At 53.4% G+C, this 11368-nt stretch overlaps 2 protein-coding genes across 4 annotated transcripts in view; one reads left to right on the plus strand and one right to left on the minus strand.

The window, feature by feature from the left end:
- NMRAL1 (NmrA like redox sensor 1) overlaps window positions 1-2983 on the plus strand; it is a gene marked incomplete at its 5' end in the record, with an annotated part of 11494 nt that extends 8511 nt beyond the window's left edge. Inside the window, 2 exon segments of one of the 2 annotated variants that reach the window (XM_014589220.2) lie at window positions 441-631; window positions 2694-2983. In XM_014589220.2, coding sequence (XP_014444706.1) covers window positions 441-631; window positions 2694-2873 — 371 coding nt within the window. 2 annotated transcript variants of the gene reach the window in all.
- Window positions 2984-6726: 3743 nt separating this feature from the next.
- DNAJA3 (DnaJ heat shock protein family (Hsp40) member A3) overlaps window positions 6727-11368 on the minus strand; it is a 37780-nt gene continuing 33138 nt past the window's right edge. The window contains exons 11-12 of one of the 2 annotated variants that reach the window (XM_006140738.3): window positions 8491-8604; window positions 6727-7879 (exon numbers count right to left, since the gene is read on the minus strand). In XM_006140738.3, coding sequence (XP_006140800.1) covers window positions 8504-8604 — 101 coding nt within the window. In that variant the 3' untranslated portion in view covers window positions 6727-7879; window positions 8491-8503. The remainder of the gene's footprint in view (window positions 7880-8490; window positions 8605-11368) is intronic. The other variant, XM_006140739.3, reaches the window with a different exon arrangement.

Raw genomic sequence — 11368 nt, forward strand, 5'->3', positions numbered from 1 at the left:
GTCTGCCAGGTTCATTGAGATGCCTGCTGATAGAACTGGTGTTTGGGGATTCATCATGGTGCCCAGCTTCCAGGGGTTTAATGGAGCACCCTAGATCAGCTGGGCCCCTGGGCACCTGTCCCCCTTGGTGGCATCCTGCAGAGCCCCTTTTCCTTTGCCCTCTGTCCCTCATCTCAGCTCGGAGCAGCTAGGCAGATCCGGGTTCTCCTTGTTCTAGAAATACAGTGACCCTGGCTCGGAGCTTCAGCAGCTGCTCGAGGTGGCAGCACTGGGGTTTCACCCACTTCCTGACCTCACTCCCGTTGCTACTTTTAGATGGCACCCCAAGGCGTGTTCCAGCTCTGCCCAGGGCTGCCATGTGCAGACACTGCCCAGGGGTGGGAAACCAGTTCTGCTCTGAGTCTGCCCTGGGACACGTGCCAGCCATCTCTGCTCCACAGGCTTGCCCCTGGGTGACGTCCCCATGGACGGCATGGCTGTGACCGACCTGGGCCCTGTGGTGCTCACCCTGCTGAAGACACCAGAAGAATACGTGGGCCAGAACATCGGGCTGAGTACCTGCAGGCACACCGCGGAGGAGTATGCCGCTCTGCTCGCCAAGCACACCGGCAAGGCTATACAGGCCGCCAAGGTGCTGGCTCCCTGGCGCTCAAGCAGTCTCAGACCTTCATAACCTCCCAAGGGGATTTTGGGGGTGTGGTAAATAATATCTAGGGCTGCACAAAATCTAATTTTATTTTAATTTACTTTTTGGAGAGATTTTTCTATAGGGTGCATGCACTCCCCAGAGAGAGAAAGTGAGAAATCACCCCCCAGGGGTATGGCCATGCCACATCCCTTCTCTTCCATTTTCCTCTTGGGATTTTGGGCATGCACACACACACCCGGTGTAAATTTTAAGCCGCTGGGTCCGGGGCTTGAACCGTGGTCAACCAATGGGAGTCCAGCGATGTAACCATTACACCATTCTGCTGGTCCCAATTTTATTCTAGTTTTTTGGAGAGAGCCTGCGTGTGTGTGCTCACCAGAGAGAGACAGAGTGAAAATGAGAAATCCGCCCCCAGGGAAGATGGCCATGCCACAATCCCTTCTCCATTTTCCTCTTGAGATTTTGGGCATGCACACATAGGTGTCTGACACTGAGCACAAAATCTAAACTCTAAACTTGTGTGTTAGTTGTCAGCACTTACATCTTGCTGTTCCTGGGAGCCATGTGTGGCCTCAGAGCCAAATCTGTTTCAGGAGCTCAGCCCAGGGGAGAGAGAGGTTTCCAGGAAGAGGGACGAAGAGGAGTTGGGGTGGGAGGGGTAAAGGCACAGGGCCTGCTGGGATGTGCTTTGGAGGGGGCAAGGAAGGGAGGCCCAACCCTGATCCCCCATGGCCTGGCTGGATGGGCAGAAGGCCCACTGTCCCACTCTCCCTGCTGGCCCTCAGCCTTCCTGTCCAGACCTCTGGGTACCTTGTCTCGAACCACCTCTTGCTTGCATTACAACAGTAAGACCTGTCTGTTGAGAGCTGGTAGGCCCAGCTCTGCCGCCGTCAGCCAAGCAGTGGACTGTGCTACTGGATCCCATGTGCTGGCCACTGTTCATGCCCTGGGCCCAGCTGGCCTGAAGACTCACCAGGTCATAGATGTGCACCCCGAGTCCTGGCAGGCTGAAGGACTAAGGACAGGGGTCATAGCCTTCTCTTTCATGTGCACACACGTGCTCTAGCATGAGTTTAAAAACTCATGAATCTGGGGTACACAGTTGTTGAAAAATGTAGGTCACCACAGAGCCATAGACCTGATGCCAGACCGTGAGGGAGAAGGCAGTACAGAGAGGTCCAGGACCAGAGTCCTGGACCCAGGTTCTGGCTCTAGCCCTGAGCCCCACCAATACATGAGCATGGGCGCATTCTGCTCATGCCTCAGCTTCCTCATCTGCAAAATGGATGTCTTAGTGTCAGCAGGTGGCATAGTGGTTAAGGCACCAGACTCCCACATGACCAACTGCAGTTTGAGTCCTAGATCTGGTGGCTTGAGAATCACACTGGGCACATGTGCATGTGTACCCAAAACCCCAGGAGAATGAAGGAGAAGGGACTGTGGCATGGCCATCCCCCTTCTCACTTTCCCTCTGTCTTTTTCTGATGTGCATATGCGCCCTATAACAAAAATCTTTAAAAAAAAAAAAAAAAGCGTCAGGAACAGCAGATAACTGAATGCTGCGGCTGACCTGGCCAACACTCTCCATCGGTCCAGGGTCTCCAGCACCATTAGAAAGAGAAGGGGGCGCCTGAAGCGCCAAGACTTAGCACTTCCCACCCACCTTCCTGAGCGCCCCCCGTCCAGCAGCGCTGGGCACTACTTGCCACTCACATGGGGCGGTGCACGCTCCCAGCTCCTGGCTGGCTCCCCCTAAACCAAAAAACCCCCCCCTAAAAAAAAAAAAAAAAAAGTGTCTCAACCACTTCCTTGGGTGGTTGTGAGGATGAAATGAAATGAGCGTGTAAAAGCTTTGTTAGCACCAGACCTGGCACCTGGAGAGCATGCACTGGACAATCGTGTTGCTTAAAAATGGAAATAAAGGCCTTGTAGTGGGGACCTCAGTGGGAGACTGAGAGGCCATCAGTGGCTCAGGTGGGGAGACTCAGCTCGTGCCTCCTTGGGTGCCGAAGATGCGGACGTGACAGGTTCCCTCTGCTTCCAGACAGCTCCTGAGGAGTACGAGCAGCTGGGCTTCCCCGGGGCCCGGGACCTGGCCAACATGTTCCGGTTCTATGCCATGAAGCCCGACCGCGACATCGAGCTGACCCTGAGGCTCAACCCCAAGGCCCAGACGCTGGACCAGTGGCTGGAGCGGCACAAGGGGGCCTTCGCCCAGCTGTGACCTGCCCACCTGTAGCCCCGAGCCAGGCACGGGAGGCACAGAGGCACAATTATCCTTTCTCATGTTACAAAATAAAAACCTTTTAAATAAAGCTTTTGTTCTCACAGATGGCTCTCAGAAGAAAAGGGCTCTGTTCTGGGACTGGGCTGGGTGGCAGCTGCTGAGGCATTGAGGGGCAGCATGGCTGTAAGGGGCTTGCAGGCCAACGGGGTCAGTTGCTAACTGAAGAGGCATCTGGCCCTGTAGGTCAGTGGTAAAGGGAACTGGATCCCATGTGGCCATCTGCGGCTGGAATTCTGGCTTGCTTGGCAGCTTCAAAAGCCTGCCAGGTGCATGTGAGCATGCCTTATGTCCCAGTGGAACGGAGAGGTGGAGAGGGGGTTGCAGTGTGACCATGCTCGTTAGGAGGTGCTTTCTCCCTCCTCTGGTGACAGCACTTGTCCAATGGCACTTAAAAAAAAAAAGTTTTGCCAAACAAAAGGTTTTGCAAAGTGGAGCATTCCAGCTGGGCCCAGCCCAGCAGCTCTGACCAGCACCCCTGCTCCCGCTACACCTGGAATTCACTAGGCCAGGGACAGAGAGGAGGCCACTGGGAGCAAGGCCCCAATTCCTCTCCAGAGTAGGGGGCCACTTGCATATTCATTCTTGGAACTGAGACAGACTTGGGTTTTTAAAGTTTTTTTTAAGGTTTTTTGCCATAGGTTGTGTGTGCTTGCCACAGAGTGAGAAATCACCCCCAGCAGGGATGTCACAACACAATCCCTTCTGTCTCCTCTCAGGATTTTGGACATGCACACACACAACTGGTGTGATGGTCAAGCTGCCAGGACACACATGCCTGGCATGATTTTCAAATGGCCAAGTCTGGGACTCCAACTGCGGCTGGCATGTAGGAGCCCAGTGCCCGTAACCACCACATAACTTGTTGGCCCCATCTCACCATCGTTTTTTTTTTAAAGAATTGTTTAACTTTATTCATTAATTCATTTTTTAAATTATTCGATCATTTATTCTAATTTGACCAGAGAGAGAGAGAAAGTGAGAAAGCAGGCCACCAGGTCCAGGATTCAAACTGTGGTCGGCCACATGGGAGTGTCCAGCACCTTAACCACCATGCCACTTGCTGGTCCCCATTAATTCATTTCTAAAAAATAATTTTTGAGAGGTTTTTGCTATAGGGTGCATGCACTCGCCAGAAAGACAGAAAGCAAGAAATCACCCCCTGGGGGAATGGCCACGCTGCAATCTCTTCTCTGTTCTCCTCTTGGGATCTTGGGCATGCATGCACATGTGCCCAGCATGAGTTTAAGCCACCCGGTCCAGGACTTGAACTGCGGTCAGCTACATGGGAGTCCAGCGACATAGCCATTATGCCAACTGCTGGTCCCCATTAATTAATTTAACTTGACCGAAGAGGGACAGTGGGGGCGGGGGAGCAGTGTGAGAAAGCAAGTCACCACGTCCAGGACTCGAACTGTGGTTAGCCATGTGGGAGTCCAACGCCCTTACCACCACGTCACCTGTTGGCCCCTTTTAAAAAAACAATTATTTAATTTTATTATCTGTTATTATTTTAAAATTTGCTACAGGGCACATGTACTCACCAGAGAGACAGAGATGGAGAGCGAGAGAAAGCAAGCCGACAGGTCCAGGACCCAAACTGCAGTCGGCCATGTGGGAGTCCAACACCCTAACCACCACACCACCTGCTGACCCTGCCACCTTCTTACTGCCCCACCTGGCCTGGTGCCTGCAGGCATGGAGACGAGCAGCAGGCCTAGCGTCACTGCCCTGTTGGCCGAGGACTTGAGGCCTTTCCCTGACAGCTCCGTGCGCTGGGCCCTAAACACACGGACAGAAAAGGTTATGCTCCGTCTTCAGCCTATTTAGCAGGAGAGCCAAGAACACGTGGTGAATAGAGTTCAACTAAAAGCTGCAAAGGACAGGACAGGTGGCAGGGACAGTGTGGCTGTTCCCACTATGGTGGGATGCTTTCTCACTTGGCCTCTCAGGCGAGCCAGTGTGCCCTGCGGTGAAAACCTAGTAAAAAGTAAGTAAGCGAATGGCCCATGCAGAGCTGGGCTGGAGGCTCCGTGAGGGGCTCCGGGCGTGGTCTGGCACACCCACAATCCCGGCTGGCTGCAGGGCTGAGGGTGCACTGTGGTGTGCCCACATCATCCAGAGCATCTCCTCCACAACAGATCTAACGAGTGGGTCCACAGTCACGTGGCCTGCAGCCTCAGTGCCCAGTAGACAATGAGGGTAAGATTGTGGTCGCCTCATAAAGGGGGCCCCTTGGGAATTCAGACCTAGCTTTGCCAGGTGTCAGGACGCTCCAGCTATGGCACTCTGATGTGAGGCCAGTTTAGTTAAACTATAGTAAGCAAGATTTTTTTTTTTAAGGTTTTTGCCATAGGGCACGTGTGCTCATCGGAGGGGAGAGACAGTAGTGGGAAAGAAATCACTCCCTGGGGGGTGGCTACACCATAATGCCTTCTCCTCCATTTTCCTCCTAGAACTTTGGGCACACATGCACACACACATGGCATGATTTTCAAGTCACCTGGTGTGGGACTTGAACCGCAGCCAGCTATGTGAGAGTCCAGCACCTTAACCACCATGCAACCTACTGGCCCCATAAATAAGAATTTTAATGTGAAAAAGATGCAGACTGAAAATAATGAGGGGAAAAACGTTTGGTGAAGGACAGAGTGATTGTGGGGCCCTAGTGAGGCTGTACTGGGTACCTCTCGTGGCATGGGCTCCCAAAGAAAATGTCACAACCAAATTCCGGAATAGTTACATCTAATGTCACCACGGACCAGCCTCCATGACATGTGTAGGCTGGGACCACGTGGAAGGTCTAACCTGAAGGCTGGGTGCAGGGGTGTACACCTGCGATCCCAGCAACTGGGGCCAAGGCAGGAGGATGGTGACAGCCAGGACCCCAGCCATCAGCATACATTTGGGGTGTGAACATGTGGACCAAGTGGCTGCCCCAGAAGCAGCCACCACCACAGGTTGAACCCCATCAAAGAAACAATGACCACGCTGGCTGGAAGTGTGGTTGGGGTGTTGGACTTCCAAGTGGCCTACAGTGGTTCGAGTCCCAAACTTGCCAGTTTGCTTTCTCACTTTCCCTTTCCCTGGTCAAAATTTAAAAAGATAAATAATAGGGACCAGCAGTTAGCGTAATGGCTATGTCGCTGGACTCCCAAGTAGTCAACCGCAGTTCGAGTCCTGAACCCGGTGGGTTAAACTCACGCTAGGCGTGTGTGCGTGCATGCCCAAGATCCTGAGAGGAGAATGGAGGAGAAGGGATTGCGGCATGGCCATCCCCTGGGGGGTGATTTCCTGCTTTCTGTCTTTCTGTCTGTCTCTGTCTGTCTGGCGAGCGCACGTATCCTATAGCAAAAACCTCTCAAAAAAATAAAAAAGATAAATAACAGTAACAAATAAAATTAAATAATTTTTTTGAGAGGTTTTTGCTATAGGGCACGTACACTCGCCAGAGAAACAGAGAGAAAGCAAGAAATCACCCTCTGGGGGGATGACCACACTATAATCCCTTCTCCTCCATTCTCCTCTCAGGATTTTGGGCACACACACACACACATACCTAATGTGAGTTTTAAGCTGCCAGGTCCAGGACTCGAACAATGGTCAATTATGTGGGAGTCCAGCAATGTAACCATGATGCCCCCTGCTGGTCTCCAAATAAATAATTCTAAAACAAACAAACAAACAAAAAACAACAACAAAAAACCAATGACCACAACTTAGGTTTTAAATATCTTTTTTTACAGTAGATAATCTTATTTACACTGATACAGAATCATTTTACATTCTTAAATCAGACACTAGCAGGTGCTTTATTTTAGTAAATTGTAAAGGAAAACAGGAAGGAAGCTATTGAGAAGTGTTCTTTCTTGGGCTGCCTCAGGGCGGCTAGAGGACCTCGAGCATATGGGAACCGCGGTGTGCGGCCCACAGAGCTGGGACCTTAGACTGGGGACCTGAGCTCTGCTCAGCTGACCTGTGGGGACCTTAGACTGCGGGGACCGTGCTTTCCTTTTCTCCACAAGTCAGGACAACAGTGACTCCCGAGAAAGATGTCAGCAGTGCATGTGGGGAGAGCCAGGCCGGGACGGCAGAGGCAGCAGAGCTTGAGAACGTATCAGCCAATGCGTGCCCTCACAGCAGCCGTGGCAAGAGCCCACCGTGCCGACAGCACAACTCGGTGGTGGGGACGGCAGCTGTCACAGGCAGGGTGGGAAGAAGGGCTGTCCATCCTAGTATGGTGCAGGAGCCTCTGTACGTGTCTCCCCAGGCTCCCAAGCACCCACTCTGCAGCTGCTGGGAACTAAAACTAAATACACACCCCAGGAGGAAGGACTGTGGCCATGGCAGAGTCCGCAGGGAGGACACACTGGCAGGGACTGCAGGCCCAGGTCCCGGGTATGGCCTATCAGGGTCACTGGCAGGGACTGCAGGCCCGGGTTCCAGGCGTGGCCTATCAGGGTCACTGGCAGGGACTGCAGGCCCGGGTTCCGGGCGTGGCCTATCAGGGGTCACTGTGGAACCTCCTGGTGGTTTGCTAGGAGGGACATTAATCACTTCTGAACACGGTGCAGCTTAAGGCATCACTTCTAAGCTGTAAGCATGGCCTTTAAGTCTACAAGATCTCCATCACATTCAATTCCAAATGAGAGTGTTAGTGCTGGAGCGAGTGTCCGCCTTCCCTGCCTGTGCTGGAAGCAGAGTCACCCGCCTGCAGGCAGGAACCTTCCGCCAGCCCTCAGGTGCTACGTGGCACTGCCCAGGGTTGTCCACTGTGACCTTTACATGGAGAGATGGGTTGTCATCGTGTGATTTTGCTGTCGCAGTCCAGAGGGCTCTGCAGCAGGGCTCAGCGCCACTGTTCCGGGATCCTCCTGTCTCCCAGGTGCCCTACCCATGAGAAGGGGCTGCAAGCTTCCCAGCCTAGTTTCCAGTGGACCGTTTTCCTGAACCAAAGAAACAAATGGTTATCTTTATCTTGGCAGCGACAGGACACATCTCAAAGCAAAGCTGTTAGTCCTGGAGAGGAGCTGCCAAGAGAGGGTCAGGAGCCCCCACCGCTGGGGACGGGTGTCGGTACAGGTGTTCCTGAGACACCACAGTGAGCAAGCACAACTCCTGCACAGCCCCTCCCCATACACGGCCGTGCTCTGGGTGGGAGGGGCAGCTACGAAGCAGGCAGGAGGCTGAGGAGATCTGAGTTCTAGGCCTGGCTCCGCCACAATTCCCGCTGTGACTCTGCAGGACAAAGAGCCCCTCAGGAGTGGTGTAAGGAGGGCCATGGGGCAGACCTCCAAATCACACTGCTCCAGGACGGGGACCAAGCGAGAGGTCTGATGCTGAGGATGGCTCGGCCCTGCACTACTGGCCGACTTCCACAACAACCCGTTTTGCAGGCTGAGGTCTGGCTCCAAGTGGAGCCAGATTTGTTGCATCTCAGACTGGCATCTCTCCAACTCCAGGGTGGGGAGTGTGGGGCGTGATGCTGGTTAAGGTGAGAGGAAAGGGGGACTAGTTCACAGGGGGTCAATGGGAAAAACCTCAAGGGCCATCCTACCTCGGCTGGGCTATCAGGAGGTAAACATTTTCTTAAGTTTGGAAAGGAGTCCCTCGTCCTCCCCAGCCTCTCGCCTAGCCTTGCTTCCTGTGGAGCTATCCGTGGTGCTGCCACCTGAGCGCAAACAGCAGAGAACTGGTCAGGGCACACCGCCACCACCACCGCCACGCCACATCATGCCCGGACCACCGACCCCACCTGGGTGCCCTGGGCCTGGCTCTCAAGGACAACCAGACACCCCAGAGAAGCCACCCTTCCGGTGGGAGAGGGCTGTCGCACTCTCCAGACAGAGCAAACAAGCACCTGGAGCTGGAGGGTGTCTCGTCCTCATCAGAGAAACCAGAGCAGAGACGGACAGGGACCAGAAGTCTCTAGTCTGACCCACGGGATGGAACTACAGCCAAGTTCCTGGTGCCTTCCAGGCCTGGCCACACAGTTCACACACGCCAGCTTGTTCAGTACTGAGGGTAACTTCATGAGCAAGTTTCACAAACAGGAAAACAACAGAACAAAACAGATGCAGGGACATTAAGTGGCTGACCCCAAGTCACAGAGCCAACAAGTAGGGGGGACGACTGTGTTCACATCCAAGCAGGCTGACTCTAAAACCTCAGCTCTTAACCACCATGCTGAGAACACTGCCACCAACAGAAGACCCTCCCATCTCGACCAGCAGGCCAGACTCCGTCCTGTGCACACATGCCCATAGCGTCTCCCAGACCCCCCCAGAGGACCTGCTGCCAGGCGGAGTCCTCACACGTCTTGTCTGCGGAGGAGCCTGTATCTCACTGAGCGACCGACCGCTCCCCACCTGGGTGACTAACCCCAAGCGTTCCTCGTAAAGGGAAGATGTCGTGCTGTTTCTTCAGGCCTGGGCTGAGCCCCAGAGAGTTCTGCTGCATGAGGCATGACACTGAGGACGGCCATCACCCAGCTCGAGGTCGTGAGAGAGAGTGCAGGCCCACCCTGCATGTCTTATAAGAGGGACATGTAACAATGCAGAGGGTACACAGAGTCCAGGCATGGACAGAGTGAGACAGGGTCACGGGCCCCAGGAGCTCCCAGTCAGGACAGCTGGGGTGGGGCGGGGTCCTCAGCACAGCACTAGTGTCTACTCTGCTCCCTCTACGGACCTGTGACAGCAGCTCCTTCTTCTGACCTGACACCATCCCAGCTCAGTGTGAGCTCAGAGACGTCTCGGTGACCCAAGGGAGGATGCGCTGAGCGACATCTGGCAATTGCCAGAGTGGTGACTGACATTCTGATTTCACCTAGGCACTGCACAACACCTGCGACCCCATGCCACCCTACTGCGGCAAGCTCACAGGCCAGTGCTTCCTGTCCTTCACGTCCTCTTTTACAGACAGGATCCACAAACAAGGAATTTCCCATCACTTCAGCCTCCAAAGACAAGGCAGAGCAAGAGTTTCCAATTTTATTACGTCCTTGGAAAGTGCTAAGTCTTGGCAGGTGCATGTACACCACACGGTGAGATACTGCTGATAGAGCAGCCCCTAAAGACCCAACTCCTTTTCTTTTCTTAGGTTTTAGCCATAGGATGCACATGCTTGTTGGAGAGAGACGAGAGAGAGGGGAGATAAGACATCACCCCCAGGAGGTTTGGGGCACACATGCACATGCACCTGGTGTGATATTCAAGCCGCTGAGTCTGGGACTCAAGCCATGGTTAACCATGTGTGAACCCAGCGTCTGAACCACCATGCCACCTGCTGGCCTTAAGAACCCAACTTCTTAACCACTAGTCCAATGGAAAAGAAAGCCTCTTAGTGACTGCTCTCACCGAATGGTCCCCCAACCCTGAAGCCTTGGTTACCCAGAGGGTTCCACAGCCCTGACTGTATTTCAGCCATGGTGGTGAAAGTCTGAGAGCCAAAAAAAGGATCTGTTTAACTGGTTGGTGGTAAACACACTAACGAACACAACCACAACAATACACACCCAGAAACTCTTCTACTTCCTACCAGAGCAACATACCAACCTCTCCTATTTTAAATTTGGTCAAGACTTATAGGGCCCTTCAGAAACAAGGTATACTGCTGGGAAATCAAAGGGCAAGTAGGGCCAGCATGTGGCATGGTGGTTAAGGTGCTGTATCCCAGGGGCCAGCAGGTGGCATGGTGGTTAAGGGTGCTGAATCCCAGGGGCCGGTAGGTGGCATGGTGGTTAAGGTGCTGGATCCCAGGGGCCGGCAGGTGGCATGGTGGTTAAGGTGCTGGATCCCAGGGGCCGGCAGGTGGCATGGTGGTTAAGGTGCTGGACTCCCATGTGGCCAAAGAGTCCCAGACCCAGCAGCTTGCTTTCTCTTTCTCTCTGGTATCCCAGGGGCCAGCAGGTGGCATGGTGGTTAAGGTGCTGGACTCCCATGTGGCCAAAGAGTCCCAGACCCAGCAGCTTGCTTTCTCTTTCTCTCTCGTTGTGTCCCTCTCTGATCAAATTAAAATAAATAAAGTTAAATAAAGTAATTATTAAAAAATATATATATATATATACACACACAAAAAAAAATGTGCTGGGGAACCAGTAGTTGGTGTAATAGCTATGTCGCTAGACTCCCATGTAGTAGACCACGGTTCAAGTCCTGGACGTGGTGGCTTAAACTCACACTGGGCACGTGTGCATGCGTGCCCAAGATCCTGAGTGGAGAATGGGGGAGAAGGGATTGCGGCATGGTCATCCCCCCTGCGGGGTGATTTCTCGCTTTCTGTCTGTCTCTCTCGTGAGCACATGCACCCTATAGCAAAAACCTCTTTTTTTTTTTTTTTGGAGACGTTTTTGCTATAAGGTGCATGCGATCGCCAGACAGACAGAGAGAGACATAGAGACAGAAAGCGAGAAAACACCCAACAGGGGAGATGGG

This window comes from Tupaia chinensis, unplaced genomic scaffold (assembly GCF_000334495.1).
Source record: "Tupaia chinensis unplaced genomic scaffold, TupChi_1.0 Scaffold000042_2, whole genome shotgun sequence".
Classification (NCBI taxonomy): Eukaryota; Metazoa; Chordata; class Mammalia; order Scandentia; family Tupaiidae; genus Tupaia; species Tupaia belangeri.